The sequence below is a fragment of the Marmota flaviventris genome, chromosome 17 (assembly GCF_047511675.1).
Source record: "Marmota flaviventris isolate mMarFla1 chromosome 17, mMarFla1.hap1, whole genome shotgun sequence".
Classification (NCBI taxonomy): Eukaryota; Metazoa; Chordata; class Mammalia; order Rodentia; family Sciuridae; genus Marmota; species Marmota flaviventris.
The window spans coordinates 72,974,679-73,000,788 of record NC_092514.1 but is presented as its reverse complement, the minus strand read 5'-3'; the positions used below and the strand labels follow the sequence as shown (position 1 = coordinate 73,000,788).

The 26,110-nt window shown below is 49.8% G+C and overlaps 2 protein-coding genes across 5 annotated transcripts; one reads left to right on the top strand and one right to left on the bottom strand.

The window, feature by feature from the left end:
• Exoc7 (exocyst complex component 7) lies at positions 1–20,680 on the top strand. Of its 4 annotated transcripts, XM_027955650.2 has the most exons (20): positions 1–121; positions 304–369; positions 1,678–1,862; positions 2,059–2,164; positions 5,476–5,698; positions 9,254–9,421; positions 12,309–12,401; positions 13,259–13,327; positions 14,277–14,422; positions 14,689–14,841; positions 15,140–15,238; positions 15,581–15,643; positions 15,914–15,980; positions 17,439–17,504; positions 17,756–17,876; positions 18,307–18,402; positions 19,697–19,760; positions 19,998–20,039; positions 20,146–20,279; positions 20,506–20,680. In XM_027955650.2, exons 1-20 carry the CDS (start codon positions 62–64, stop codon positions 20,606–20,608), a joined length of 2,124 nt encoding a protein of 707 aa, XP_027811451.1. In that variant the 5' UTR covers positions 1–61; the 3' UTR covers positions 20,609–20,680. The 4 variants fall into 4 exon arrangements, with proteins under 4 accessions (XP_027811451.1, XP_027811453.1, XP_027811452.1 ...); XM_027955652.2 differs by lacking the exon at positions 12,309–12,401; XM_027955651.2 differs by lacking the exon at positions 13,259–13,327.
• A 938-nt stretch (positions 20,681–21,618) lies between these two features.
• Zacn (zinc activated ion channel) lies at positions 21,619–24,727 on the bottom strand. The gene is made up of 9 exons (XM_071603866.1): positions 24,649–24,727; positions 24,448–24,572; positions 24,254–24,298; positions 24,035–24,141; positions 23,679–23,848; positions 22,796–22,920; positions 22,455–22,665; positions 22,176–22,337; positions 21,619–21,809 (listed from the first exon to the last, which is right to left on the bottom strand). Exons 1-9 carry the CDS (start codon positions 24,725–24,727, stop codon positions 21,619–21,621), a joined length of 1,215 nt encoding a protein of 404 aa, XP_071459967.1.
• Positions 24,728–26,110: the final 1,383 nt, after the last annotated feature.

The window sequence follows — 26,110 nt, the reverse complement described above, 5'->3', positions numbered from 1 at the left end:
TGTGACAGGGACGGAAGCTGAGGAAAAATATAGGAGAGTGCGAGACACAGGATTTGGGACGATGATCCCCCCGCAGGAGGCGTCCGCCCGGCGGCGGGAGATCGAGGACAAGCTGAAACAGGTGGCGCTGGGGCTGGGGAGCGGGAGGAGGGAGGGGACATCTAGGAGGGCCGGGACATCTAGGCGAGGTGGGAAGGGGCTCTCGCTGGGCGGACTCCGGGTGTGGGGCTAGGCCGTGGGGCCCGGGAGCCAGTCTCCTTTAGCCTGGGCTTCTGGTGATGTCCTGCCCTGCATTCCCCTCAGGAGGAGGAGACGCTGTCTTTCATCCGAGACAGCCTGGAGAAGAGCGACCAGCTCACCAAGAACATGGTGAGTCGCCTCTTAGCTGGGAGGTGCAGTCAGGCTCCAGGAGGAGAGCCCTGCGACCCGCGCTTGGGACCTGCCGCCTGGGGTTCTGCGTTGGCAGTAGTGGTGGCAAGTGGGCTTCTCTCGCGAAAGTGGCATCTCTCTTCCCAGCCCCCTTCCACCGTTTCACTGAGGATACTGCAGCTCTACTGGCCTGGACTTTCTGCTTTCGGGCTAAGCTCTCCAATTCTTCTTTCTCTCTCTCAGGGAACATTTAGTGAGACTGCCTAGGTGGGCTGGGTCTGATCGCGTGTCATTGCTAATTCAAGTGATGGATGGCTTCCAGCGAGGTTGACACATTGAGATTACTGAGGGAAGAGAATACTCAGCCTTCACCCCAAGGGACTTTAGGGTAGAATGGGCTCCCAGGTCCAACAAACCTGGAATGGAGTCCTTGGCCTGCATCTTACTTTTGTGGCTCCTGGCAGGTAACTCTTGAGTTTTCAATAACTGGACTGCTATAACAGGGACAAGGCCAGCCTTCCAATATGCTTGTGAAGGAAACATGAGCTGATGCATGTGAATACATCTCACACAGTGCCTGCTATAAATAAGTGCTCAATAAACACTTCTGGGGCTGGGGATGTGGCTCAAGCGGTAGCGCGCTCGCCTGGCATGCGTGCGGCCTGGGTTCCATCCTCAGCACCACATACAAACAAGGATGTTGCCTATGCTGAAAACTGAAAAATAAATATTAAGGGGTTTCTCTCTCTCTCTCTCTCTCTCCTTTAAAAAAAATAAATAAATAAAATAAACACTTCTGTATTCCTTAGAGCAACTGGAAAGTCACAAATTGAGTAAAAACAAACTTGGATTTGTATTTCCTCACATTATTATTATTAAGTCCTAGTCCTGATGTAATGAGATTCACCCTCAGAAAATGGGGTTTGAAGGTACAGCAGTGCATTTGAGGCTACTCTGTATTAAACTACTTCCTGTTCTGTAACTTCAGAGAGAACAGAAATTGATATTTAGCTTTAAAGGATGGAAGTGAAGCCATCCGGAGGTGATTATTGTATGAAGAATTAATTTGATGTTTGGCTTGCCTTCAAATCAAATTTCAAGCAATTTGTCTTGTACCATCTACTAGTTACTGGGCACATGGTAGGTGCTAGAGATACAGTAGTGAGCAGGTAAACCCTGTCCTTTTCTTGCGTGGAACTTATTTTCTAGAAAACTAGAGAAAAGTCAAAAGTGCCAATGTCTGTGGGTGGGTAGAAGCAGTGCTGGGTCATCCTTAAGGCCTGAGAGCAAGAGGCTTCTGTCTTTCAGGTATCTATTTTGTCATCCTTTGAGAGCCGCCTTATGAAACTGGAGAATTCCATTATCCCTGTGCACAAGCAGACAGAGAATCTGCAGCGGCTGCAAGAGAATGTTGAGAAAACCTTATCCTGCCTGGATCATGTCATCAGCTACTACCATGTGGCCACTGACACTGAGAAGATCATCAGGGAGGGGTGAGCTAGGCACTGAGGATCACATTCCTAATGACTCTTGAACTCATGGCCCTAGGCCTTGGAAGGGGAGGTAGAATATATTTGAGCCTAGATTCCCCTGTGTGAATTTGCTTCTTCTTCTTTCATGTACCATGCCTTTAATCCCTCTACTTCCTCCCCGACCCTTCCAGACTGATTGGACCCTTTTCCTTCCCAGCCCCACAGGTAGGCTGGAGGAGTACCTGGGAAGCATGGCCAAGATTCAGAAGGCTGTGGAGTATTTCCAGGACAATAGCCCAGACAGCCCAGAGCTCAATAAAGTGGTAAGGGACCAGTAGAGTAATGCAAGAAGTTTGTAGGCATCAGTCCCTGTCTTGAACTCATAAGGGACACTGGACAAGTTTAAAGAAATATGTAAACAGAAAGATATAATACAGTACTCATACTATAGACATTAAAGTCTCTGCTTTAGGAATTTCATGTATACACTTTTATAATTTAAATTATAAATTATGTTTCAAGTGCAAATTTAACATTTTTTGGGGGGAGGTAATGGGGATTGAACTGAGGGCACTTGACCACTGAGCCACATCCCCAGCCCTATTATGTATTTTATTTAGAGACAGGGTCTCCCTGAGTTGCTTAGTGCCTTGCTTTTGCTGAGGCTGGCTTTGAACTCTTTTTTTTTTTTTAAAGAGAGAGAGAATTTTTTTTTAATATTTATTTTTCAGTTTTTCAGTGGATACAACATCTTTATTTTATTTTTGTGTGGTGCTGAGGATCGAACTCAGCGCCCAGCGCATGCCAGGTGAGCGCGTTACTGCTTGAGCCACATCCCCAGCCCTGTTATGTATTTTATTTAGAGACAGGGTCTCACTGAGTTCCTTAGTGCCTCACTTTTGCTGAGGCTGGCTTTGAACTCTTGATCCTCCTGCCTCAGCCTCCCTCGCCACTGGGATTACAGGCATGAGCCACTGTGCCCAGATAACTTTTTTTTTTTTTTAATAAATGCATTTGTGGTTCTTCATTGTGGTAGAAAATGCATTATCTAAAACTAATTGTTTTACCCTTTTTAAGTTCAGTGTCATGAAGTACATTCACATTGTAGGCAGCCATCACCACAATCCTTCTCTGGAACTTTTTCATCTTCCCAAACTGAAAGTCTATCAACATTTAACACAAACTTTCCACTCCACTGGCTACTCCCATTCAACTTTCTATCTCTGTGAATTAATGACTCTAGGAGCCCGCATCTATAGGATTTTTTGCATCATATCTTTGTGTTTATTTTATTTTGTTTTTTGGTACTGGGTATTGAACCCAGGTGCAGTTAACCACTGAGTCACATTCCTCTTTTATTTATTTATTTATTTTATTTTATTTTGAGACAGGGTCTCTCTAAGTTGCTTAGGGCCTCACTAAATTTCTGAGGCTGGCTTTAAACGTACAATCCTCCTGCCTCAGGCTCCCAAGTTGCTGGGATTATAGTGTGCTGCCACCATGGTTATATATCTTTGTGTTTTAAGTTTTGAGTCTCTTGGATTATCAAAGCAAGATGAGGGAGGCTGGAGTGGGGTTTGTGTTATGTGTGAAGGAGGGAGACGATGTAGACAGGGCAAGTGGGAACAGAGGCCTCAATGACTAAGAGGGTGAGGAGTATCGGAGGTGCCATCTTCTACCCTGTCATTTGGCACACCTCCCTGTGGCACCACATTTCTAGCCCTCCGGTGCATATCTTGCCCAGAAGGGAGCAGGCTGGGGAGCAAAGATGGGAAATTGACTTTTCTTCCAAAGTCTGTACTTTTGCTTAGCACAGACTTGCCACCTTTTCTCCCATCACATTTATTTCCGAAGTGAGGGTATTTTTGTAGCATTCTGGGATGAACTGGTAACCAGCTGGTGGTCTTGGACTGTCTAAGGTCCCACCTGGCTGCCTTGAAGACTGATCCAATCAGTACTTTGTCACACCTGTAACCCAGAGGGGACACACCAGCCCGTGGGTGGGGAGCCTGTGTCTCAGAGATTGGGATGTCAGAAGCCAGAGAAGTTTGATTGTAAGGTTCACAATCAAGTTTTGATCAGAGTGCAGAGTTCTGTATTAGAACTTCAGAGTAGGCTGGAGAGGGAGAATACAAATTGTGAAACTAGAGCTTGGTCCTGGAGGACTGACTACATTCAAGCAGAAATAATTCTTTCTGTCTTTTTTTTTTTTTAAACATGTTCATTGTGATACAGTTTACATATCATGAAATTTACCCATTTAAAGTGTAAAATTCACATATTCATAAAGTTATGCAACCATTATCAGAATCAATTTAGAATATTTTCTTCATCCAAAAAGAAACTTATACCCATTTGTAGTCACTTTCCTTCCTCCTCTCCCCCATTCACTCAGCCTCTGGTAATCCTTAACCTATTCTCTGTCTGTAATCTATAAGATTTGCCTATTTTGAACTGATATACAAATGATGTCATATAATATGTGGCCTTTTATAACTGGCTTCTTTCTTTAGCATATGTTTTCAAGGATCATCATGTTGTGGTATGTATTGGTATTTCATTTATTTTTATCACCAAATAATCTGGATATGGATACACCACATTTTGTTTAGCCATTTATCCCTTGATGAACACTTGAGGTGTTTCTACTTTTTCTTTGACACTGGAGATTGAACCCACTGATCCTTTTACTTTTTATTGAGATAGGGTTGAGCCTCAAATTTACAATCTTCCTAACTCAGTTTCCTAAGTAACTGGAATTATAGGATTATGCCACTGTGCCTGGCTGTACTATGAATCCTTGTGTACATTTGGGGGTTCTTTTGGTGTGGACATTGTATTTTGTTTTGTTATCAGGGATTGAACCCAGGGTCAATTAACCATCAAGCCACATCCCCAGCCCTTTTATTTATGTTTTATTTTGAGACAGGCTCTTGCTAAATCCTTAGGCCCTTGCTGAATTGCTGAGATTGGTCTTAAATTTGCAATCCTGCCTCAGCTTCTCAAGTCACTGGGATTGCAGGCATGTACCACTGTGCCCAACTGGACATGTGTTTTGAATTCTATGTTCTGGATAACTGTCCCTTATCAGATACATGATTTGTGAAGATTTTATCTCATTCTGTGGGTTTTCTTTTCACATTTATTTATTTATTTACTTACTTAGTTTCGTGTTGGGAACTGAATCCAGGACCTTGCTATGCTAGGCAAGTGCTCCACCACTGAACTGTATTCCCAGTCATGACTTTCTTGATGATAGCATTTGATGCACAAAAATTTTCAATTTGATGTAGCCCAATTTATCTGTTTTTTTCCCCCTTTTGCAAATTCCTTTCTAACAAGACAAATTAACATTGCAAGTGAGAAAATAATCAGCCAATACTTTTTCAACAGCTCCTCCTTGCAAAACCCTCAGTCTTATCTGTGGACATCAATTTTGAGAGAACATAGGTTTTTCTTACCTTACCTTCTTTACCAAGGCTGGCTTCCTGATGTTTCTTCTCTAGGCTAAAGGAAGGAGGACAAGCGCAGGGGGAGGCCCTGAGTCAGGAAGGTGGAGCACAGGCAGTGGGTGGGGAGAGCTGCAGAAGGCGGTATAGCAGCAGCAACCTGCTTCCTTCTGCTGTCCCTGCAGAAGCTGCTATTTGAGCGGGGCAAGGAGTCGCTAGAGTCTGAGTTCCGTAGCCTGATGACGCGGCACAGTAAGATCGTCTCCCCTGTGCTCATCCTGGATCTGATCAGTGGCGATGACGAGCTGGAGGTCCAGGAGGATGTAGCCCTGGAGCACCTGCCTGAAAGTGTGCTCCAGGATGTGGTCCGAATCTCCGGCTGGCTGGTAGAATACGGCCGCAACCAAGGTGAGAGGTTGCCTACTGGCTCTGCCTGATAGCAGACCAGAGGGAATGGGAATTTTTCCATTCCCTCTTTATTCTTAACCTATCTGGATTTTTTTTTTTCCTTTTTGTTTCGTACTTCTGGGGATCAAACCCAGGGCCTCATGCATGCTAGGCAGGTACTTTACCACTGAGCTACACCCCCGGCCCCCACCTTTTTTTTTTTTTTTTTTAATAAAAGGAGGTTCAATAGGAAACAATATGAGCAATAATTTAACAGCTTATATATCAAATTGTGAATCTAGCCAAATCCAAGCTTTTTTTTTTTTAGAGAGAATTTTAATATTTATTTTTTAGTTTTCGGCGGACACAACATCTTTGTTTGTATGTGGTGCTGAGGATCGAACCCGGACCGCACGCATGCGGCCTACACTTGAGCCTCATCCCCAGCCCCCAAGCTTTTGTTTTGTTTTTATTTTTTATTTTTTGCACTGCTGGGGATTACCCAGAGCCTCATGTGTGCAAGGCAAGCCCTGTACCATAGAGCTATACCCCTAGCCCAACCAAAGCTTTTCTTTATATACTTTACTTTTATGTTTCTGAACTTTTTTACTTAGTTGCAAAATTTTGAGTCAACAGAAAGCTGTCTGTGAAAAGTAAGTCAGGCCCCTACTTCCTTGATGCCTATGGCATCATCAGCCAAAGAGGAGCACTATGAAGATTGATTTATACCCCTCCAGAAAATTTATGCCACTGTATGTGTGTTTGTGTTTGAGAGATTAAATATGTGCACATCCTTGCTTCACAACTAAATGTCCTACATTTATTCATACAGTGTTTATGCGTGAAACACTGTGAAATATCTACAGTGTTTTAAACACTGTCCTATTATTTTTTTTAACTTCATTGTATGCCTTGAGATTGTTTCATATCAGTACATGTAAATTTGGCTTCATCAGTTTTAAAAGCTGCATAATATTCTGTGGTGTGAAGATACCATTTCTTTTGTTTTTCTTTCTTTCTTTCTTTTTAATATATATATTTTAGTTGTCAATGGACGTTCATTTTATTTATTTCTTTGTTTGTTTATTTACTTATGGTTGAGAATTGAACCCAGTGCTTCACATACCAGGCAAGTACTCTACCACTGAGCCACAACTCCAGCCCAGTACCATTTCTTTAGCCACTCTTGAGATTAAAAAAAAAAAACTTGAGATAAGCAAAATTTCTGAAAAATAAAAGCTCCCTAGATAGTCCATTTTACACTTGTCATTCCTCTAGACTCTTCTCTTTGTTAGTGTGTCTGAATAACCATATTGTCAGTATGTGCTCTCTGATTATCCTGATGGGCTCAGTGGTTAAGTGCCCTTGAATTCAATCCCTGGCACCAAACAAAGCAAAGGGCTGGGGATGTATCTCAGTGGTAGAGCACCCCTGGGTTCAATCCCCAGCACTGCAAAAAAAAAAAAATTGCTATTGCCAGTTGCTTCTCGGATTGATGCCAGTCAAGGGACTTATTGACAGTTCTACAGTTCCATATATACTTAGTCTTTATTAGTCTTTATTAATTTTATCATTTTTGCTATTTGATTGGGGTCCCCCCCCCCCCCCAGTGCTGGGGTTGAGCCCAGAACCTCACACATGCTAGGCAAGTGTTCTACCACTGAACTATATTCCCAGCTCTTTCCTTTTCCTTTATTTTTTCATTATATATATATATATATATATTTTTTTTTTTTTTTTTTTTTTTTTAGTTGTAGGTGGACATAATACCTTTATTTTTATTTATTCATATGTGGTGCTGGGGATCGAACGCAGTGCCTCACATGCACTAGGCATGAGCTCTACCGCTGAGCCACAACCCCAGTCCCTATTTTTTCATTTTTTTGAGATAAGGTTTCACTATGTTGCCCAGGCCAGCCTTGAACTCCTTGGCTGAAGTGACTCCTGCTTCTGCCTCCCAAGTAGCTGGGACTAAGGCTGTGCCACTCCACCTGGCTACACCACCCATGTTCTGCGCAGGCGATGGAAACAGGGTTCCCTCCAGTGGAATGGGCTGGCTGAGAAATAAAGGCTAAAGAAATAAAACGGCGAAATAACCACAGAACACAGAAACTAGTTTCAAAGCTAGGGCAGGACAGACAACCTAATCAGATGGGTCCAGCTTCTAACATACAAAGGAGCCCACAACTGCTTTATTTATATTGGAAGACATCAAAGAAATTCTAAAGAAAGTTTTTCCCAAAATAGGATAAAGGTGGGGACAGGTAGGCTGCTCAGTTCTTAACGGGTTATGCCCATCTCTGGTGCTACTATGAGGGACCTTTCTAGCCCAATGGAAGGTCATGTGCATTGGGTGGTCTGTCTCCACGAGAGAGCCACAGGAAGTTCCCACTGCCACTGCCAGACCTATTCCCTGGCTGCAGTGCTGAAAAGAGGTTCTCATGCATTTCACAGATGGCTTTCCAAACTATAACTTCTATTTTCTCTATTTTTTAAAATTTGGTGTCTGTGTGTGTGTGTGTGTGTGAGAGAGAGAGAGAGAGACACCAGGGATTGAACCCAGGAGGCTTTACCATGGAGCTATATTCCCAGACCTTTTAATTTTTGTTTTGAAACAGAATCTCCCTAAGTTGTCCATTTTGGCCTTAAACTTGTGGTCTTCCTGCCTCAGCCTCCTAAATATTTGAAATCACAGACACACACCACCATGCCTAACTAATTTGCTTTTTTTTGTGGGGTACCGGGGATTGAACTCAGGGACACTCAACCACCGAGCCTCATCCCCACCCCTATTTTGTATTTTATTGGGAGACTGGTCTCACTGAGTTGCTTAGCACCTCTTTTAGCTGAGGCTGGCTTTGAACTTGTGATCCTTCTACTTCACCCTCCTGAGCCGCTGGGATTATAGGCATGCGTCACTAACCCTGCTAATTTGCTTTTTTTTTGGTACCAGAGATTGAACTCAGGGGCACTCAACCACTGAGCCACATCCCTAGCCCTATTTTGTATTTTATTTAGAGACAGGGTCTCACTGAGTTGCTTAGCGCCTCACTTTTGCTGAGGCTGGCTTTGAACTCTTTTATTTTTTAGTTGTAGTTGGATACAATATCTTCATTTATTCATTTTTATGTGGTGCTGAGGATCAGACCCAGGGCCTTACGCATGCAAGGCAAGCAGTCTACCACTGAGCTACAACCCCAGCCCTAATTTCCATTTTTTCATGGCTGAAGATATGATATTTTTTTCATTCATTGATAATTTATTGCCTTTTTACCTCATATAAATTACACCCTTTTACCAAGTTAAATCTGGATGTTAACTTTTTAAAAAAAATTTAAAATAAGACTTACTGTTCAAAACTTGCATCTCATTATCAGTTCTATTGAGGATGGTTTTCTCTTTGAAATTTTGCATGACTGAGATGAGGCCACATGGGTGACTTTGAGCCAAAGCAGATGCTAGAACAGGGTTAGCCAGGAGCCATACAGGGCTCTGCTGCTGCCCTGGGGGAAGTATGGTACTGTGGCAAGCAGCAGCAGGAACCCTGCTGCCATACCTGTGTTACTCTCTCCACAGATTTCATGAACGTCTACTATCAGATTCGCTCCAGCCAGCTGGACCGCTCCATCAAGGGCCTGAAGGAACATTTCCGCAAGAGCAGTTCTTCCTCTGGGGTTCCCTACTCCCCTGCCATCCCCAATAAGAGGAAGGACACACCCACTAAGAAGCCAGTCAAGCGGCCAGGTGAGGTCCAACCTTGGCCATTTAAGCAACAGCTAGAGGGCTGCCTAGAACCTGGGATTGCTTTTGTCTACCCTGGAGTCAGCAAATTCAGATCCCTCCATAACTTGTCTTTTTAATGACCCCAGCTATAGGTACACAGGACAGAAATGAAGGGTCTTCCCCCTCAGCAAGGCCCTGTGGAGTGAGGCCCTGATACTCACCAGTCTGGGAGTTACATAGTGTCTTTGGAATGAGGGGTCACAGATGTGTTCAGTTAGCCCTCCTGAGGTGTGCTGACAGAGCCACTTGGGAGGCCCCTTCCTCTTCCTTCATTGTTCTGTTGGGAGGCCAGGTGCTTCTGCCACCCAGACAATGGGAGAGGATGGGCAAGCACTCCAGCTTTTACCTTCCAGAAAGCCAGGGGGACTTGAAGTGATGCGCAGTGGGGAAGAGGCTGGGGAGGGTTTATACTTTTACAGTCAGTCCCGAAAGGAAAGAAATCCCAAACCATCTTCTTGGAAGAACTCGGACTTGCTTTTGGACTCCAATTCAAAGTCCATGCCTGGTTATGAAGTCATTGAAGGGCATAGCATGGAGAGAGGTTTGGGTTTATGGTCATTGGTGTTCTAGAAGCAACACACTGTTCTTTCTGCTGTTGTTATGTCCCCTGTAGCCTTTGCTCCAGGTGGACATTGTCTCTGTGTGTCAGCCATGGCTTGGCGAGCCTGGCTGTCTCTGCCTGGAAAATGCTGCCCTTGGTTCCAAGAGAGACTGAATGTCCCAGGGTTGGGGCTAGTGAGCTAGTAGCATGGGAAAAGGCAGCCAGTGAAGCCAGGAACTGCACCCACCCTGGGGTCACCCCAGCTACAGCTGCAGGCACCTCGGTAGGCACTGCCCAGGAGATGTGTTGTTGTGACAGCAGGTGGGAGAGCTCACTCCCTGTTTCTCCAGTGCCTAGCTGCCTGTGCCCCTGAGAGAGCAAGGTGTCTGTTCACACTGATGAGATCACCTGCTCCTCCTCAGGCCTTTGATTAGGGTTGGGAAGTGAGGCCAGTGGAAGCTGCCCTCAGGGGCACAAGTGAGGAGCAGAGCATTAGGGAGTTGGGCTGCAGGAGCCCGGCAGGAAGTGTGCTATCTTCTCCCCTCTGAGTGGATGTCCTGGCTGTCCCCAAAGAACTTGCTGCAGTGACTCTACTAACCCAGCCTGCTTGGCTGCGGCTGCCTGTGTAGCCAGCTGGTCTGTCTCTGTGCCTTAGTTGTGTGGAGCAGGAGCTATCCCCATGAGGCTGCCCAGCTGCCGGGCCTCAGCTGCTCTGTGCTCACTTCTTCTGCCTTATTCTCTGACAGGCTCGCTGGAGGCCCTGTAACCCTGCTTGAACTGCCCCAGGAGTGCCCTCTGGTCATTGGGGGCCGCAGAGGCCTTTTGGGAAGAGGCATCTGACCTTGGGGATTGAAATGAACCTAATCTTTCCTTGTGGCAGAGATACAAGCAGGAAATTGGCTGTGAGGACTCCTATGGTCTTGTAGCATTTTCAGAGTTGGCAGGAGCTGGTGGGCTCAGGCCTGAGATCAGGACCAGGGTGTCAAGCTTCTGTTTCTGAACATCTGTTCCCAGCTCTAAGGAGAGGAGCAAGGAGGTCTTGTCAGTGACCTCAACATTGGGCCCTGGTAATTAGGCCCCTAATAGGTTTGGCAGCTGCCAGGTTAGCATCCCCGATCCTCTCCAAGCCAACACACTGCTGCTCCTGTTTGGTGGTGAGGCAGGAATATGATTTGCTCATTAGTGAGGTGCTCACTGAAGTAGGGAACACAGGGGAGACAGATGTGAGCCAGGCCCGCCCAGCTGGGTTATCAGTAGCTAATTGTGATGTAGTGTGGACAGAAAGAATGAGCCATCTGGGCCCTGCCCTGTCTCCCTCAGCCTTGTGGGGAGCTGCCAGGACATGGCAGCCTCACCACAGTCAGATACCTGGAGGGTTCTCCAGGGAAGATGGACCAACTTAGGCTCATGGTGGCCTCCCCTACCCCAGTACATTTTGTCAGCGAGGCAGCAGTACCTGTCTGATTGAGTGCTATTTTTTATGCCCACATTTTCCTCCCCAAGATGTCTCATTCCTGCAGGCGCTGACCCCAGAGGCTGTGGACTGGCAGTTCTGTTGCATTGTTTTCACTTGTGATACTAACTGTTCTTTTTCCCCCCTTGCCAAGAGCATGTGCACTGTCCTCCTGCTCTCCCTCTTGGGTGGTGGCTTCTGTTAGCCCCTTCCTAGCTTTTCAGTTTGTTCCCATTGCTGTGGTGGTTTGGGGAACTCCCCTGGTGTGGGGTCTGCTGCTCTGGGTCGTTTAGCCTGTCTGGGACACAGCTCCACAAGAAGCTCAATCCCATCTCACCACCTCCCAAGGGCTGCTTGCCATGGACTGCTGTTTGGCCTAAGTCCCAACACTTGAGCATGCTCAGGAACTCTGCCTTGGATTTTGGGGCTGACTTCCAGGGGCTTCCAGGGGGCCCCAGGGGTTAGGTCATGCCCTTGGTTTATGAAAGTTTCATCACTAGCTCCTTCATCCATACTGATTAAAATGCTGCTCAGTTGAGTTTTTTACTTTGGACTTTACCTGGTGGATCTTTGTCCTCTTATCTCTGTCATCCTCTGCACTTCCTAAAAGGAACTCAAATCCAGCACAATGAGTGTCAACAGCAGAGCCCAGAGCTACATTTGGAGGATGAAATGTTTTCTTCTCTCCAACCTTGGGGTCTCTGGTGGCCCTGGTGAAGGGCTTGCTAGGAGAGGTGTACAGGGGCATGCTCGCTATTGGGGCGGCGTGGGCCGGGCAGGTGGAGGCCGCTGCTGTTTTCTCTCACTCATTTCCTAGGTCTTCTTATCTCCTCTCTGTGTGGCTCTGGTGACAGGGACGATCCGTAAGGCTCAGAACCTTCTGAAACAGTATTCCCAGCATGGTCTAGATGGGAAAAAGGGGGGCTCTAACCTCATTCCTCTGGAAGGTAATCACCCCGTGCTCCCCTCCTGTTCCTTCCTCCACTGTGTGTCCAATCACTTGGCAGGGCAGAGCCTCCCCCAGGAGGGCCTCAGGAGAAACCCCAGAGGTGGGTAGGGTGGGAATGGCAAGTTCCTAATGCCGCTTAGGCTTCAACAGGCACAGGGACAGTTTTGTGGCTCTGCTTGGCCCTGTCTGGCTGATGGCAGCTCTGCCCTCCCTGAGGCTTCCCATTCCCCACTCCCTGTTTCTGTCCTTGTCTCCCGTGTGAACTCAGAAAATTCTTTGTCTTGGGGCAGCCCTTTCACGCTCAGACCAGCAGTGGCAGGACCAAGTTGATGAGGCCTCCTTGCCAGCCACCTCTTTAGGAAGGGGGCTGTGTGCAGCAAGGGGATAGGCTGTCTGGAGGCCACATCCCCCCCTTCTGTCTGGGTAGGGACAGCCAGATCAGCTGCCCTGGTGGACTCAAGCGTCCTTCATAAGAATCAACCTGGGAAGCAAAGGAAGGTGGCCCCCATTTGCCCTCTCTTACTTGGTTCTCTCCCCAAAGTGAGCTGGGCAAGCCCCCTGGGGATGAGCATCACACTCTCCTGGGTCTACCCATCTTTCTCTCAGCCTCCAGGCTCAGGGAAACAAGCAGCCAGGAATGGTCCTGGGCAATCGCTGCAAATCAGGCTTGAAACGGCTGTTCCCGTGGTGGTTTGAGGCAAAGGAGGGGCTCGGAGGCCTCCCCGATGCTCCCTTCCCTGTGCCACATCTCCCATCCCCCTTCTGGAGATCAAGGGCTTCTTCCCCATGCCCCAAGGCAGCTTCCTAGCCCCTGGATAAATGCTGCTTGTATTTGTGCGGCCGTCCTCTTGCTAGGTCACGAGCATGATTTCCGAGTTAAGCACCTGTCCGAGGCCCTGAACGACAAGCACGGGCCACTGGCCGGTGAGTATCGTAGCCCAGCCTCATGGCAGCCGCTGACACTGCCTTTGCAGTGGTCCCCGGATGGCCTGCTCCTGCCTGCCCAGCCAGGCCTGCTATGCTCCAAGGATGGGCCAGGCCTACAGCCTCACTTTCGCTCTGGTCTCTTTTGGGCACTAGGTCTTCTTGCTCCTCTTGAGATGAGAGTGCTTGCCTGGCTCTTAGGGCCCAGCGAGGGGAGAAGCTGCAGCTCGATGCTCAAAAAGCAGGCAGGAGGGAAGGTCCCTCGAGGGCAAGGAGCCCTGATGTCTGTCTCCTTGGAGCCTGTCCCTCAGCATGTAGGACCAAGCTGTCTTGCGCTGGCTTTGTCTGCAGGCACCCTCCCCCAGCCTCCAACAGTGGGATGTGGTCTCTTCCTGGGGCAGCCTACCACCAAGGAACCCTTCCTCTCCGGGGCCCACATACTTCCTCCCAGATTTTGAGCTGAGGTCAGTTAGTCTCTAAGCCATAGCCCACTGCCCTCTTACACATTCCAGAAGGCCTGGCTGGCTGGTGATGGCTTTCATGAGCCCAGCGTTTTCTCAAAGAGAGGACCCCAGTACCTGCCTCTGGGAGGTGGGCACTGCTGCCTGCCTATCCTGAGCTGCCCTCTTCCAGGCACAATTCAGAATTCTTAGACCTGGGGTCCAACAGGCCTTATCTAGGAAGTAGGTTTAGGGGTCGCCCTTCCTCTCCTTTTATCCTTCTCCTACCACCTCTAGTATCTGATGCTCTGGGGACACACATGCTGTCTGCAAGAAGCTGACAATGAAGCCAGGATGAAGGCTGGTCTTAGCTCCTGATCCCCCCCAGCCCTGGGCCTGTGGCCAGTCTGTGCTACAGGACAGGAACTGGGGAGATCCACTGCCCCCTCCCCCACAGGGTGAGTGGCTTTCCCCAGACCAGCAGCTCAGGAGCACTACTGTTCCCTCAGGGAGAGATGACATGCTAGATGTGGAGACTGATGCCTACATTCACTGCGTCAGTGCTTTTGTCAAGCTGGCCCAGAGCGAGTACCAACTGCTGACATACATCATCCCAGAGCACCATCAGAAGAAGACCTTTGACTCCTTGATACAGGTCCTGCCCTACCTCGCCCTACCCAGAGGCTCTGAACAGAGCAGAGGCACAGCAAAGCTGTCTGTACAGGCTCTGAGTGTGGGGCAGGCCTGTTGTCCTGAGCCCTTATCTCCAGCTTGTGGCCTAGAGCACTGTCCTAGGTGGCTACTCTGTACTTTGTTATTTCCCATCTTCCTGCCACAGCACACTGGCTTCCTATTGTCATCCCTAGAAATCATCTCTCTCCCTCTGCCCCTCCCTGAGCTGGCTCCTTGTCCTTCTCCCAGGACGCCCTGGATGGGCTGATGATTGAGGGGGAGAACATTGTGTCTGCTGCCCGGAAGGCCATCATTCGCCATGACTTCTCCACGGTGCTCACAGTCTTTCCCATCCTGAGGCACCTTAAGCAGACCAAGCCTGAGTTTGACCAGGTGCTCCAGGTATGTGAGTGGAGAGCCCTTGGGGACACAGTAAGGAGGAATCCTGCCTCCCCATATGGCCTCCCCAACTCCTCCCTGAATCTCATTCTGTGCTCTGCACCTCTCTTTTGCATGAATGGAAGCAGTTTCTGTAGGGTCCTGGGCATGTCTAGATGCTTACAGGGTGATTCAAGGAGAATTGGTGGCTACCTTGCTGGAGAGTCAGTCCCCTGGTGTGGGGGCAGGGACATGCACAGCCCACTGTGGAGAGCAGTAGGCTCTGGCTTTGGCTAGGGTGTGCAGCAGTGTGATTTCTCAGGGCACGGCCGCCAGCACCAAAAATAAGTTGCCTAGCCTCATCACCTCCATGGAGACCATTGGAGCCAAAGCACTGGAGGATTTTGCGGACAACATCAAGGTATCTATCTGCCTTCCCTTCCTCTACTACCACCAGGCCTGGCCTGCTGATATGTCTCTGGGGACTCCCCAGAGAGCAGACCTGCAAGAGGGATAGGCTTGCCCTGTAGGAAAACCACGGTACTGCTGGTCCCCTTTCAATCCCCCTTTCCCTCCTGGAGCCCTCAGAGGTCAGACACTACTGTCTTGATTTCTTCCTCAGCCTCTGAGGCTGATGGACATCCTAACATGGACAGACCAGGAAGTGGTGCCATGAACAGACCAATGGGCATGGGGGCATGGGGTGGGCTTGAGGTTGCCTGTGGAAGCTGTTGCAGAGAACCAGGAGCTGTCTTTTCCACAGAATGATCCAGACAAGGAATACAACATGCCCAAGGACGGCACTGTGCATGAGCTCACAAGCAATGTAAGTGCTGCCCGAGGACCCCTGGGGAAATGGGGAAAAGTGGTGTTCAGTCCAGACCCTGGGCACAGCACCAGGGGAGGGGACCTGACCTGGCTTAGAGCCACTTCCTGGTGGAAGATAATTGGTGAGGTGTGTAGCATCTTTAACAGACAAGGCCTGTTGGGTAGCCAGAGCCCCCAAAGGGTGAAACAAGAAAGCTTTTAGCCACCTTCTCACTGGGCAGAAGGGCCTTGCCCCTGACCTTCCTCCTGGACTGTGTCCCCCCACCAGGCCATCCTCTTCCTGCAGCAGCTCCTAGACTTCCAGGAGACAGCAGGTGCCATGCTGGCCTCCCAAGGTACTCAGCACCCAGCTGACCCTGTCTGCCCCACTGCTCCTTCTTGCCTGGGAACATGGATTAGCCCCCCAAAAGAATTGACCTTCATAGGGTGAGGGCAGGGCTTGGGGCGGGAACTCCTCCAGTGCGTGGAGTGGGCTAGAGACAGCCTTTGGGGGACCCTGAGCCCACTGGGCCATCCCAGACTGAATATCAGAAGAGCGAAGTTTGCCATCTCTTTATTGGCCCCCCAGCCCTTTTCCTGCATTCATGGCCATCCTTGCACTGGGTGGGCACTGCTGGTCTGAAGCATCCTTCCTGCCCTCCCCTCCTTCCACATTTCTCTAATTCTTCTTGTGTCTACCTGTTCTCTTAATCAGTCTGACCCTTGGTGGGCTGGTGTCTCAGGGTCAGCTGGGTGTCCTCCCGCTGGCCACCACCCTGGAACTAGAGCATGGGAGGTTGGCAGTAAAGATGAGCACTCCTCCAACTCATTCCACACCCTGTGGTTCCCAGGTCTCCCCTCTGACCCATCTTGGGGACAAGGAGCTAAGGGGCTGCCTCTGCCCTACGGTTCTCCACATCTGCATTCCAGTGTATTGCCTGGTCTTGAAAGGGCTTGCCCTGCTGTGTGCTGCCTGTCTGTGTCTGTGTCTGGCTGTCATGGGGAGAGGTCTGCTTGACTCGGGGTGACATAGCCGTTTCTAACCTGTTTTTGCACTTTGCATCTTTCTCCCTCCTCTGTCTCCCTCTGTCCCCTCTGTGTGCACTGCCTTTCACTCCGTAGTTCTTGGGGACACATACAATATTCCTTTAGACCCCCGAGGTAAGCAGTGCGGCTCTGCAGCCCCCTCCTTCCCCGCCAAAGCCCTGATTCCCTGGGGACCTGCTCTCAGGATCTGTTGGGGGTGGGGCCCGAGGGGACATGAGACCTCCCAGGGTGCTCTTACCTTACGCTGCTCCCTTCACAGCCACCTTGTCCCTGAGCCAGCCTCTCCAGCCTGCCATGTTCAGCCCCTCAGTCTCCCTACTTGGCCTTCTGCTCTGCAGGCAGTGTGCCCCCCTTACTCATAAGGGCCTGGTGGGGGGATTGTGGGAAGTGGAAAGATGATAGACCCCATTCTGAGAGTTGGCTGTTGGCAAATGGGAAAAGTGGGCCTTGTAGGTACCGCCCAGCATGGGTCGGGGCCAGGGGTGGGGAGCCTGGTGTTCCACTCCTGTCCCTCCAGCCTTTCTGCTGACATGGGCTAGCTCCCTAACTATACCAGCCCATCACAATAAAGCATCACCTTGGATGCCCAAAAGAGTGCAGGGGCAGCACTCCTGCCATAGGATGCAACCCAGCAGCTCAGCAGGCACCAGCTCTCCTGAGGAAGCCAGGGACTCTCCCAGCATTTCCTCTGCTGCTCCTTGGGTGGGGGAAGGCCACTGAGGATCTTGGCCATTGCCACCACCATCACAGGACTTCTTTTCTCACAGAGACCAGTTCGTCAGCCACCAGCTACAGCTCTGAATTCAGCAAGCGACTGCTGAGCACCTATATCTGTGAGTGTCTTCTAGAACCTTTTCCCTCCCTTCCCCTTTCTGTGTTCGCCAGCTATTCGTGCATCCCTCTCCTGACCTTAGAATAGCAACCCAAGCTCTAGTTCAGGGGCCAAGGAAGTTGAGAAGGGCTCAAAAGGCCCTCAAGTCAGGATGACAAGGAATAGTCAGGAATAGTCTCATGGTTGGGTCCCATGGTTGGGCCATCTGGGTCAGGCTGCCTTGAGGGTGTTGTCCCATCTTTCCCTGTGCAGGTAAAGTCCTGGGCAACCTGCAGCTGAACTTGCTAAGCAAGTCCAAGGTGTATGAGGACCCAGCACTTAGCGCCATCTTCCTGCACAACAACTACAACTACATCCTCAAGTCCTTGGAGAAGTAAGTGGCTGCAGGCAAAGCTCTGCACCCTCACCTCACTCACCTCAGCCTGGGCAGCCATTCCAGCTTCTGCCCTCCAGGGCTGGCTGCTCCTGAGTGCAGGCAGGGAGGGCCACTTTGCTCTTTGTAGTCCCCAACTAGCGAGCACTGAGTGCTGCTGCCTTCTAGCTCTGGAAATTTCAAGATGGGATCGGGGGCCCTCCTTCCTGGTAATGCTGCCAAGGCCAGCAGCCTCTGGGCCCCAGGAACCCATTCTTTTTTTTTTTTTTTTTAATTTTTTAAAAAATATATTTTTTTTATGTGGTGCTGAGAATCGAACCCAGTGCCTCACGCATGCCAGGCAAGCATGCTAGCACTTGAGCCACATCCCCAGCCCCCCCCCCAGGAGCTCATTCTGTCCTTCTCTACTCTATCTCTTTCCTGCATCCAGGTCCGAGTTGATCCAGCTGGTAGCCGTGACTCAGAAGACAGCCGAGTGCTCCTACCGGGAGCACATCCAACAGCAGATCCAGACTTACCAGCGCAGGTGAACAGCCACCCATCCTCCTGCTGGGCCCAGGCTCCTAGCCACGTCCCTGCCCCGAGCCCACACATAGTCTTCGTTCTCAATGCCTTATAAGAGGAAGTCAGTAACTGCTGCCCTGTGGACGCCATCCTCCTCTTTTTTGTTGTGTTTTGGTGCCTGCGATTGAACCCAAGGCTGCATCCTATGGCAGGAGTGCTGCCCCTGCACTCTTTTGGGCACCCAAGGTCACTGCTTTATTGTGATGGGCTGGTGTAGTTAGGGAGCTGGCCCATGTACACTGAGCTGCACCCTCAGCCTTTTATTATTTTCTTTCTTCACTTATTTTTATTTATTTATTTGTTTGTTTATTTGCTTTTTTAAATATTTATTTTATAGTTGGACACAATACCTTTATTTCAATCATTTATTTTTTACGTGGTGCTGAGGATCAAACCCAGGGTCCCACACATGCAAGACGAGCGCTCTATTGCTGAGCCACAACCCCAGCCCCACACTTATTTTTTTTTTAATATTTATTTTTTACTTATAGGTGAACACAATATCTTTATTTTATTATTATTTTATTTTTATGTGGTACTGAGGATTGAACCTAGTGCCTCACGCATGTTAGGGGAGTACTCTGCCACTGAGCCCCAGCCCCAGCCTTTCACTTATTTTTTAATCAAATTCACATAGTGGAGAGAGGCCCCCCTGCTGCCTGCTGTCCCTTGGTTTCTTCAGAGTGGGCTGCCAAGTATCATGGCTAAGAATAGTTGAAGCTCTGACTGCAAAAATGTGGGTAATGTTTAGCCCAAGAGTAGAACAGAGTTTTAAGAGCCTTGAACTTGGCTGAGCCTTGTTCTTAGGTCCTCACTGCTTCTCTGGCCCTCTGTTCTCCTTGGCTTGTTTCTTTCCCTTCAGTATCTCTCTCTTCTCTCCTCTGCTCCCTCCTTTCTCATCTGTTTCTTCGTCTTGGCCATGATATCAATGCAGTTGTCAGTATCTGTTTAGTTTATTGAATGCCCTGTTTCTTGTTCTTAATTTTTTTTTTTTTTTGGAGTTGATTTTTAATTTTTTTTTTATTAGTTGTTCAAAACATTACAATGCTCTTGATTGTTCTTAATTTTTAAAGTGAGCAGCTTAGACATTTTCTATTCCCAAGGAAAAGATCCCAGTTGTTTTGTTTAGTTGTAATCTAGATCGATTCCCAGCCCCCAACCCCCACTGTAGATCAAGAAATTAAAAAAAAAAAAAAGCCAGGGCCAGCAGAGGCCCTGTCTCCCTAGCCTCATGCGCTCTCCCTGCTTTCTGGCAGTTGGTTAAAGGTGACCGATTACATCGCAGAGAAGAATCTACCTGTGTTCCAGCCTGGAGTCAAGGTGGGCTTAAGGTCTGGGCTAGGAAGAGACATTGAGCAAATGTGATACTTTTGTTGTGTTTCTGGGGAAAAATGGACAAAATCCCTCTGGGATCAGAAAGCAAAGGATGTGTATGACCACGAGGGTAGCAGGTGGGTGGACTGGGACCCACAGTGTTAGGAAAGATCAAGGCAGGTTGATTCTGCACTGAGCAAAGCTTTCTCTGGCCCGCTTCCATCCCTCTCCCTACCCCACCAGCTCCGGGACAAGGAGAGACAGATGATCAAGGAACGTTTTAAGGTAAGTTAGGATCTTTCTACTCTGCTGCTTGTTGCTGCTATTGTGCCATCCCAGACCCAAAGTTTTTGTCTCTGGTCCCTTCTCTTTCCACCCTTTTTGTGGCCAGGGCTTCAATGATGGCCTTGAAGAACTGTGCAAGATCCAGAAGGCCTGGGCTATTCCAGACACAGAGCAAAGGGACAAGATTCGCCAGGCACAGAAAAACATTGTCAAGGAGGCCTATAGGGCCTTTCTGCACAGGTAAACCCTGCGTTGCCCACTTCCCCACTGGGCTTTGTGCCCTCCTTTTCCTCAAGGAAAGGAGGAGGGTGTGGTGGACCTAGGCAGAGATCCAGTCTGGGCTTTGGGACATCACTAAGGGGTATCCCACTCCATCTCTGAAACCCTATCAGAAGTGCCTTAGGTGGAGGGTGGAGTTGAGGAGGAGTTGGCCTCTCCCCTCCCCTTGACCCTGGTGCTTGATCAGGTATGGCAGCGTGCCCTTCACCAAGAACCCTGAGAAGTACATCAAGTATCGCGTGGAGCAGGTGGGCGACATGATCGATCGCCTTTTTGACACCTCTGCCTAAGCCCGCCAGTGTCTCTGCCTGGTTCCACCAGACTAACCATGTTATTGGAAAGATAAACCAGTGTTAACTTGCCTCTGGGCTGGGTGAGTTTGAAGTCCTTTGGGACAGAGCCCTCTCTTCACCACCCCTTCCGGAAGTCCTATCCCTTTAGACCTGGTGTCTGCTTCTTCCAGGCATCCCACATTCCCCACCAAACCAGCACTCTCCCAGAACTCAGAGGCTTTTCCCACCTTCTATGGCTAAGCACAGCTGGAAGGACCACATAATAGCATCTGAAACAGGAAAGAATGAAGACATGGTGGTTCCCCCAGCTACCAAGAGCAGGAGGGCAGACCCTAACCCCAGTCTAGTTCAGAACTAGAGATGGAGATCTCCTTTTTAGCTCAGAGATGTGGGTAGAGATCAGAGGAACAGGCCATACCACAGCCAGGAGGCTAGAGAAAAGGCGATCAGGGCTGACCCACTCTTTTGGAGTTAGTGCATGGTCCACTGTCCTGAGATCTGGGGAAGTTCCACCTCCCAGAAGTTCCCCAGGTGTTGGGGGGCATGACTGCTCTCTCTCCATTCCCTCCCAGGAAGTGTTTAGAGGAGTTCTGACCCGCCCTCTGGGGCTAGCCGCTCATATACCTGTCTCCCTGTCCCTGGCATCAGTGAATGGCAGCAGTGGTCACAGAAAGAGCAGTAAGGTTGAGTGTGTGGGGCGGGACACTGGTGGATAATGGCCAGCAGTTCAGGAGCAAAGTATAAAGGGTGTAAAGTCAGGCCTCACCTACTTAGGATGAGAGTGAACAGTTGGGTTCAATGAAGGCAAACCCTTGAGGTGCACTTGCACCGGGTGATGGGTTTATTTCTCACTCTGCTGCTACACACACAGAGGGGCGAGCTCAGGGTGCTCAAGGCTCCCAAGAGTTAAGCAAAGAGCCATCCCCTCTGTCCAGAAACCCTGTCCTTCTCTCCCTCCAGTCTCAGGAAACCACACCTCATCCTAAGGTCTACAGCACTGGGCCCTGTTACAGCCTGGGTGGCCCACCATGAGGGACAGCCTTGCCAGGGGCTGGGTCAGACTTGCATGTTGCCCATATCCATGTTCCAGCAAAGATGAGCTGGATGCACACCACACTGGTCACATATACGAGGAAGAAGGTATGATCAGCAGCCTCAGCCCAGCTTCTCCTTGACCTCTTTCCTCCGCTGGGGTCTGCTGCGGGGAGAGAGGTAGGGAAAGAAATGGTTCCCAGGGCTCCTTCTCTCAGAACAGAAGGGTAAACCCTAACAGTTACCAGCTGTATGCCCCCCGCCTTAGATTCTCAACTAATGAAATTTCAAATCTAGCCCCTCCCAGGCTACTTCCAGCAGAGAAAAAACCCTCCTAGAGAGTTCTGCAAGACATGGGGTTTTCTGGGGGGATCTGAGGTTACCTGGGCCACTACCCCAGATAGACATGCTTCTTCCCAGGGAGGGCACAGTGGAACCCAGGGACAGTGGTGCCAGCTTCTGCCCTATCGAACCTGCTACTAAAGGCTTCACTCCTCACCACTCTCAAGAAGGGGCCTTAGTGCCTGCCCACCTTCAGAATTAGGCCCCAGGTTCTCCTTTCTCTGCTCTCTTCTTGGGCCTGGGCTGGGGCTACTTTTGTCCCCAAGACTATCCCGAGCTAGCAGCCCAGCCAGCAGCACGGTCTCTGTGGTGCTAAGAAAGAGCAGCAGTAGCAGGACTGTGAAGTAGTAAACTGGGAAGGGGAGGGGACAGGAAATCAGGGGTTTGGCTGGGTAGAGGCTCAGGTATGGGGGAGGGGGGCAGGCCCACTAGAGTCCTACCCAGAGCCAGGGGAGGAAGCAGGCCTTACTGAGCAGTGGGTTGCAGGAAGAGGAGCTAGGCAAGGCCTGCACCAGGGAGGAGTGGAAGACCAGGTAGCCCAGCAGCAATGTCACCTTGTAGGCAATGCGTTCCGTAGCCTGGAGGGGCAAAAGCCCCCCACACACATCAGCTAACAGCAGCGCCTCTCCAGGTACCAGCAGCGCTATGATGGACTTGAGTGCTGTGTTCTTCAGGCTCAGCTAGAAGGAAAAAAGCGTTTCCCAGGGGATGGGAGGATGGGCAGCAGAGGGATGGTGTCATGCCTTTGGCTCCTAACCCACTCCCCTCCCCTTGATCAGCCTCTGCCAGTCGCTTCCTAATTCCACTCACCGTCACCTGGAAGCAGGGTACTACCTGCAGGGGCAGGACTTGGGTTTTCAAGTCACGAACCACATATTCCCTCTTGACACTCACAATCTCATTCACCGCATGGGCCCGGAACTCCAGCTCCCTCACTGAAAGGAATGGGGATGGGAATGGTGAACCACTGGGAAGGAGATATCCCTGCCCTGCCCCCCAATCTCTTGAGGGTAGGAATAGAAACAAACTGGAGCCCAGGGATGATGCAGACATCTGATGACTCTGGGGAGCAGAGATGGAGGAGGAACTGGTAAGTAGGAGGGCTTGCCAGACATTTTGCAGCACCTCAGATTGTCTTCAGTTAAAGGAAGGGTCTTATCAGATTCACTGATGAGTTTTCATTGTAGAAATAAATGCACTTTGTACCACTTGATGGCAGGGAAGTGATCACAGACTCATCACTGGCCCATCATCTCATACCTGAAATATTAGGGTCTGTGGGCACTGGCTGTGGTCTTTCATAGAGAAGAGAGATGTGAGGGGAGTTAGGAATTCCCTACCAATTTAGATGCCACCTGTTTGGTCTGTGGATATTTATTATCCACAGTTTCCTTCAAAAAGTGGGGCCACAGCAATCTGAGCTTCTGGGCTTGACACAAGTGGCCCAGCCACTGCAGTTGGCCCTGGCTGTTGAGAACAGGTGCTCTGGGGAGGGAAGACTGAAGTGAGCAGGCCCCTGGATGAGGGCAGGGAGAATGAGGGGAGATGGGCTGCTGTCTGGGAGGCACAGGTGAGATGCATTTCCATTCAGCTCCCTTAAGCCAGGGGATAGATTGATCTGAACACAGACCTGTGCTAGAGGTCAGGGTCCCCTCCCCTCTGCCCTCACCCCCAGTCCCCACCCTGACAGCACCAGTGTTGCTAAAAGCGAAGAAGCTGAGGCTGCAGTCGCTCTTGTCTCTGGGGAAGTGGAGGAGCTCAAAGTCGCAGTTGGTCTCTGTGGTGAGAGCCAGGTTAAGCTCCACATGGCCATCTGGGTCTACTCGGGCCTGTGGGTTCTGGTCCTTCCAGTCCACCCAGAGCCTGTGGAGAAAGGTGCACAGACAGAGGCCCAGCCTCTTCTTGGACTGGAAGGGAGCGGGGAACTACATTTGGTACTGGCAGCACCAGGTGGGGAATAGCCACCAAGAATGCCTCTGGGCTCTAGGGGGAAGGGGAGGAAGGATGTACACCATGGGTTTCTGGAATGAGAACTTCTGCCTCACTCACGCTTCCCGGATGGTGAGTCCAGGCGTCCAGAGTGATTCACAGGGCAGTGTGACTGCATGCCGAGAGCGCGCACTAGCATTCCAGGCCAGGCGAGCATCCAGCCAGGACTGAGGGTACAAGGATACCATTAAGGTCCCATTCACACATACACACCCCCAAGATTAGCCAGTTGATGAAAGCCACGTTCTTTGTCCCATCTCAGCCAGGACAGGAGCTCACCAGCCTGAGCATCATCATAGAAGACACTGTGTACCGCAGGATGTCCTGGGAGAGGGGAGCAACATATCACCTCACAGTTAGGTGCTACGTGACAAAAAGAGGCAGGAGACCCAGAACTAGTGGACATTAAGTCCTGCCCCTTCCCCAAATCAGCATTTGGGTCCTGTCCCCTCCCATAGCCAGGCGGCACTTACCACATTAAACACATTGGACACAAACACCTGCACATTCACTTGCAGGGGTGCACTCCCGTTGTTAGGAATCTGGATGGTTTCATGGACCTCTAGGGGTGAGTTGAGGTCGAGGGAGGATGGCCAGGCTGAGGGGTAAAGGTTGAAGTTATTCTGAGGCCCCAATCCCAAAGCTTACTCCCTCCACCTGGCAACTAGACTTACATAGGCTGGATCCTTGGACCCAGGATGGGATGCTGCTGAGCCCAAGGAAGGCAAGATGGAGCAGGATCCACAGGGACATCATTTGTGGCTCCCTGGAGGGCTGGATAGAGCAGCAGGTCCTAAGCTGTGACCTATATTTCAGTCACTTACCTGGGGCCTGAGCAATTTGAGGGAGGCAGCTGCTCTGCTCAAGGACTGGGACCTTGGGCTTAGCAACCCCTATGGTTCTGGTTCCGCAAACACCCAAAGACAAAGGCCAGGACCCAGCCCCACCCACCTTGCACCTGCCTAGGCGTCCCTGCCCTGCTCCATTTCCACCACCTGGAACCTATTACCTCATTCAAAGCCTGCCAAAGCAGGTGGGGTAAGCTTGGGACCCCCATCTCTCCCTTACATGGTTCTTCCACTCAGGGACAACCTTGGCACAGGCCTCTTCTATATTTTGGTGGCTGGCAACAACCTGGCTAAACCCTTGTCCAAAGTGGCCTCCTCTCAGCAATGAAATGGGGGCACCTCTGAGTGTCCTTGCCTGTACTTCAATACTGGTCTGACCTTATGTAAAAAGCATTGGCTCACTGGGCCCAGTGGGGCATGCCTGTAATCCCAGCGGCTCCGGAAGCTGAGACAGGAGGATTGTGAGTTCAAAGCCAGCCTCAGCAACTGTGAGGCACTAAGCAGGTGTCAGTGAGACCCTGGCTAATAAAATACAAAATAGGGCTGAGGATGTGGCTCAGTGGTCGAGTGCCCCTGCATTTAATCCCTGGTACCCCTCCCCCCAAAAATAGTGCAATGGCACAAGAACTCTGGGAGTGGAACAAATACAAGGACAGATAGAGACTAGCTCTTGAGCAATGCTGTAGGGTATTCTAAGGGTAGAGTGGCTAGAGAGTACCCAGAGTAGAACAGGCCAGGGGTGAGACTGACATGCTGGATACCTGATCCTGCCCAGATGCAGCCAGGTAAGGAAATGCCAAAACCAAAAATGGGTAGGCATAGGATGCACTCAAAAGGACCTCAGGAAACTGGATGCAGGTGAGGACCCAATGCATTGAATGAATGCAACCAGGAGTACACATTTTTGCTTGTTATTCACAGACTTTATCCAACTCACTTAAATACTAAGCCTCTGTCTCAGGTATTGGCTGATGGTTCGGAGATCTGTATACGTCTGCAGCCTCAGGATGGTCACTTGTAAAGAGCCTTTGGTAGTCCCTCAATCTCCAGCTTCAGTTAGGGATTTTTTTAAAAATTTAACCAGGCTGCTCTCAGTGCCCATTTCAGGTAGCTCAGCAAAGCATATTGCACCCATATTGCACCTCACAGAGGTCCCCAGAGGCTTTTCACACAGGGCATCCTGACTCAGAAATTTGGAGACAGCAGGCATACACTGAACGTGAAATGATTGACGAGTTTTATTAACAAAAGAGACTCTCCCTACAGTTCCCATCCTCAAACTCCAGCC

What these genes read in the sequence shown, in the direction of transcription:
- Exoc7 (XM_027955650.2), top strand. Translation starts at nt 62, where the DNA reads ATGATCCCCCCGCAGGAGGCGTCCGCCCGGCGGCGGGAGATCGAGGAC. An exon ending in CCTTTGACTCCTTGATACAG is followed by an intron (nt 14,423 to 14,688) that starts GTCCTGCCCTAC and finishes TCCTTCTCCCAG; the next exon opens with GACGCCCTGGATGGGCTGAT. An exon ending in TGCCATGCTGGCCTCCCAAG is followed by an intron (nt 15,981 to 17,438) that starts GTACTCAGCACC and finishes CTTTTCTCACAG; the next exon opens with AGACCAGTTCGTCAGCCACC.
- Zacn (XM_071603866.1), bottom strand. Translation starts at nt 24,727, where the DNA reads ATGTCCCTGTGGATCCTGCTCCATCTTGCCTTCCTTGGGCTCAGCAGC. An exon ending in CTTCGCTTTTAGCAACACTG is followed by an intron (nt 22,921 to 23,678) that starts GTGCTGTCAGGG and finishes CATTCCTTTCAG; the next exon opens with TGAGGGAGCTGGAGTTCCGG. An exon ending in TTCCTGCAACCCACTGCTCA is followed by an intron (nt 22,338 to 22,454) that starts GTAAGGCCTGCT and finishes TCCCCTTCCCAG; the next exon opens with TTTACTACTTCACAGTCCTG.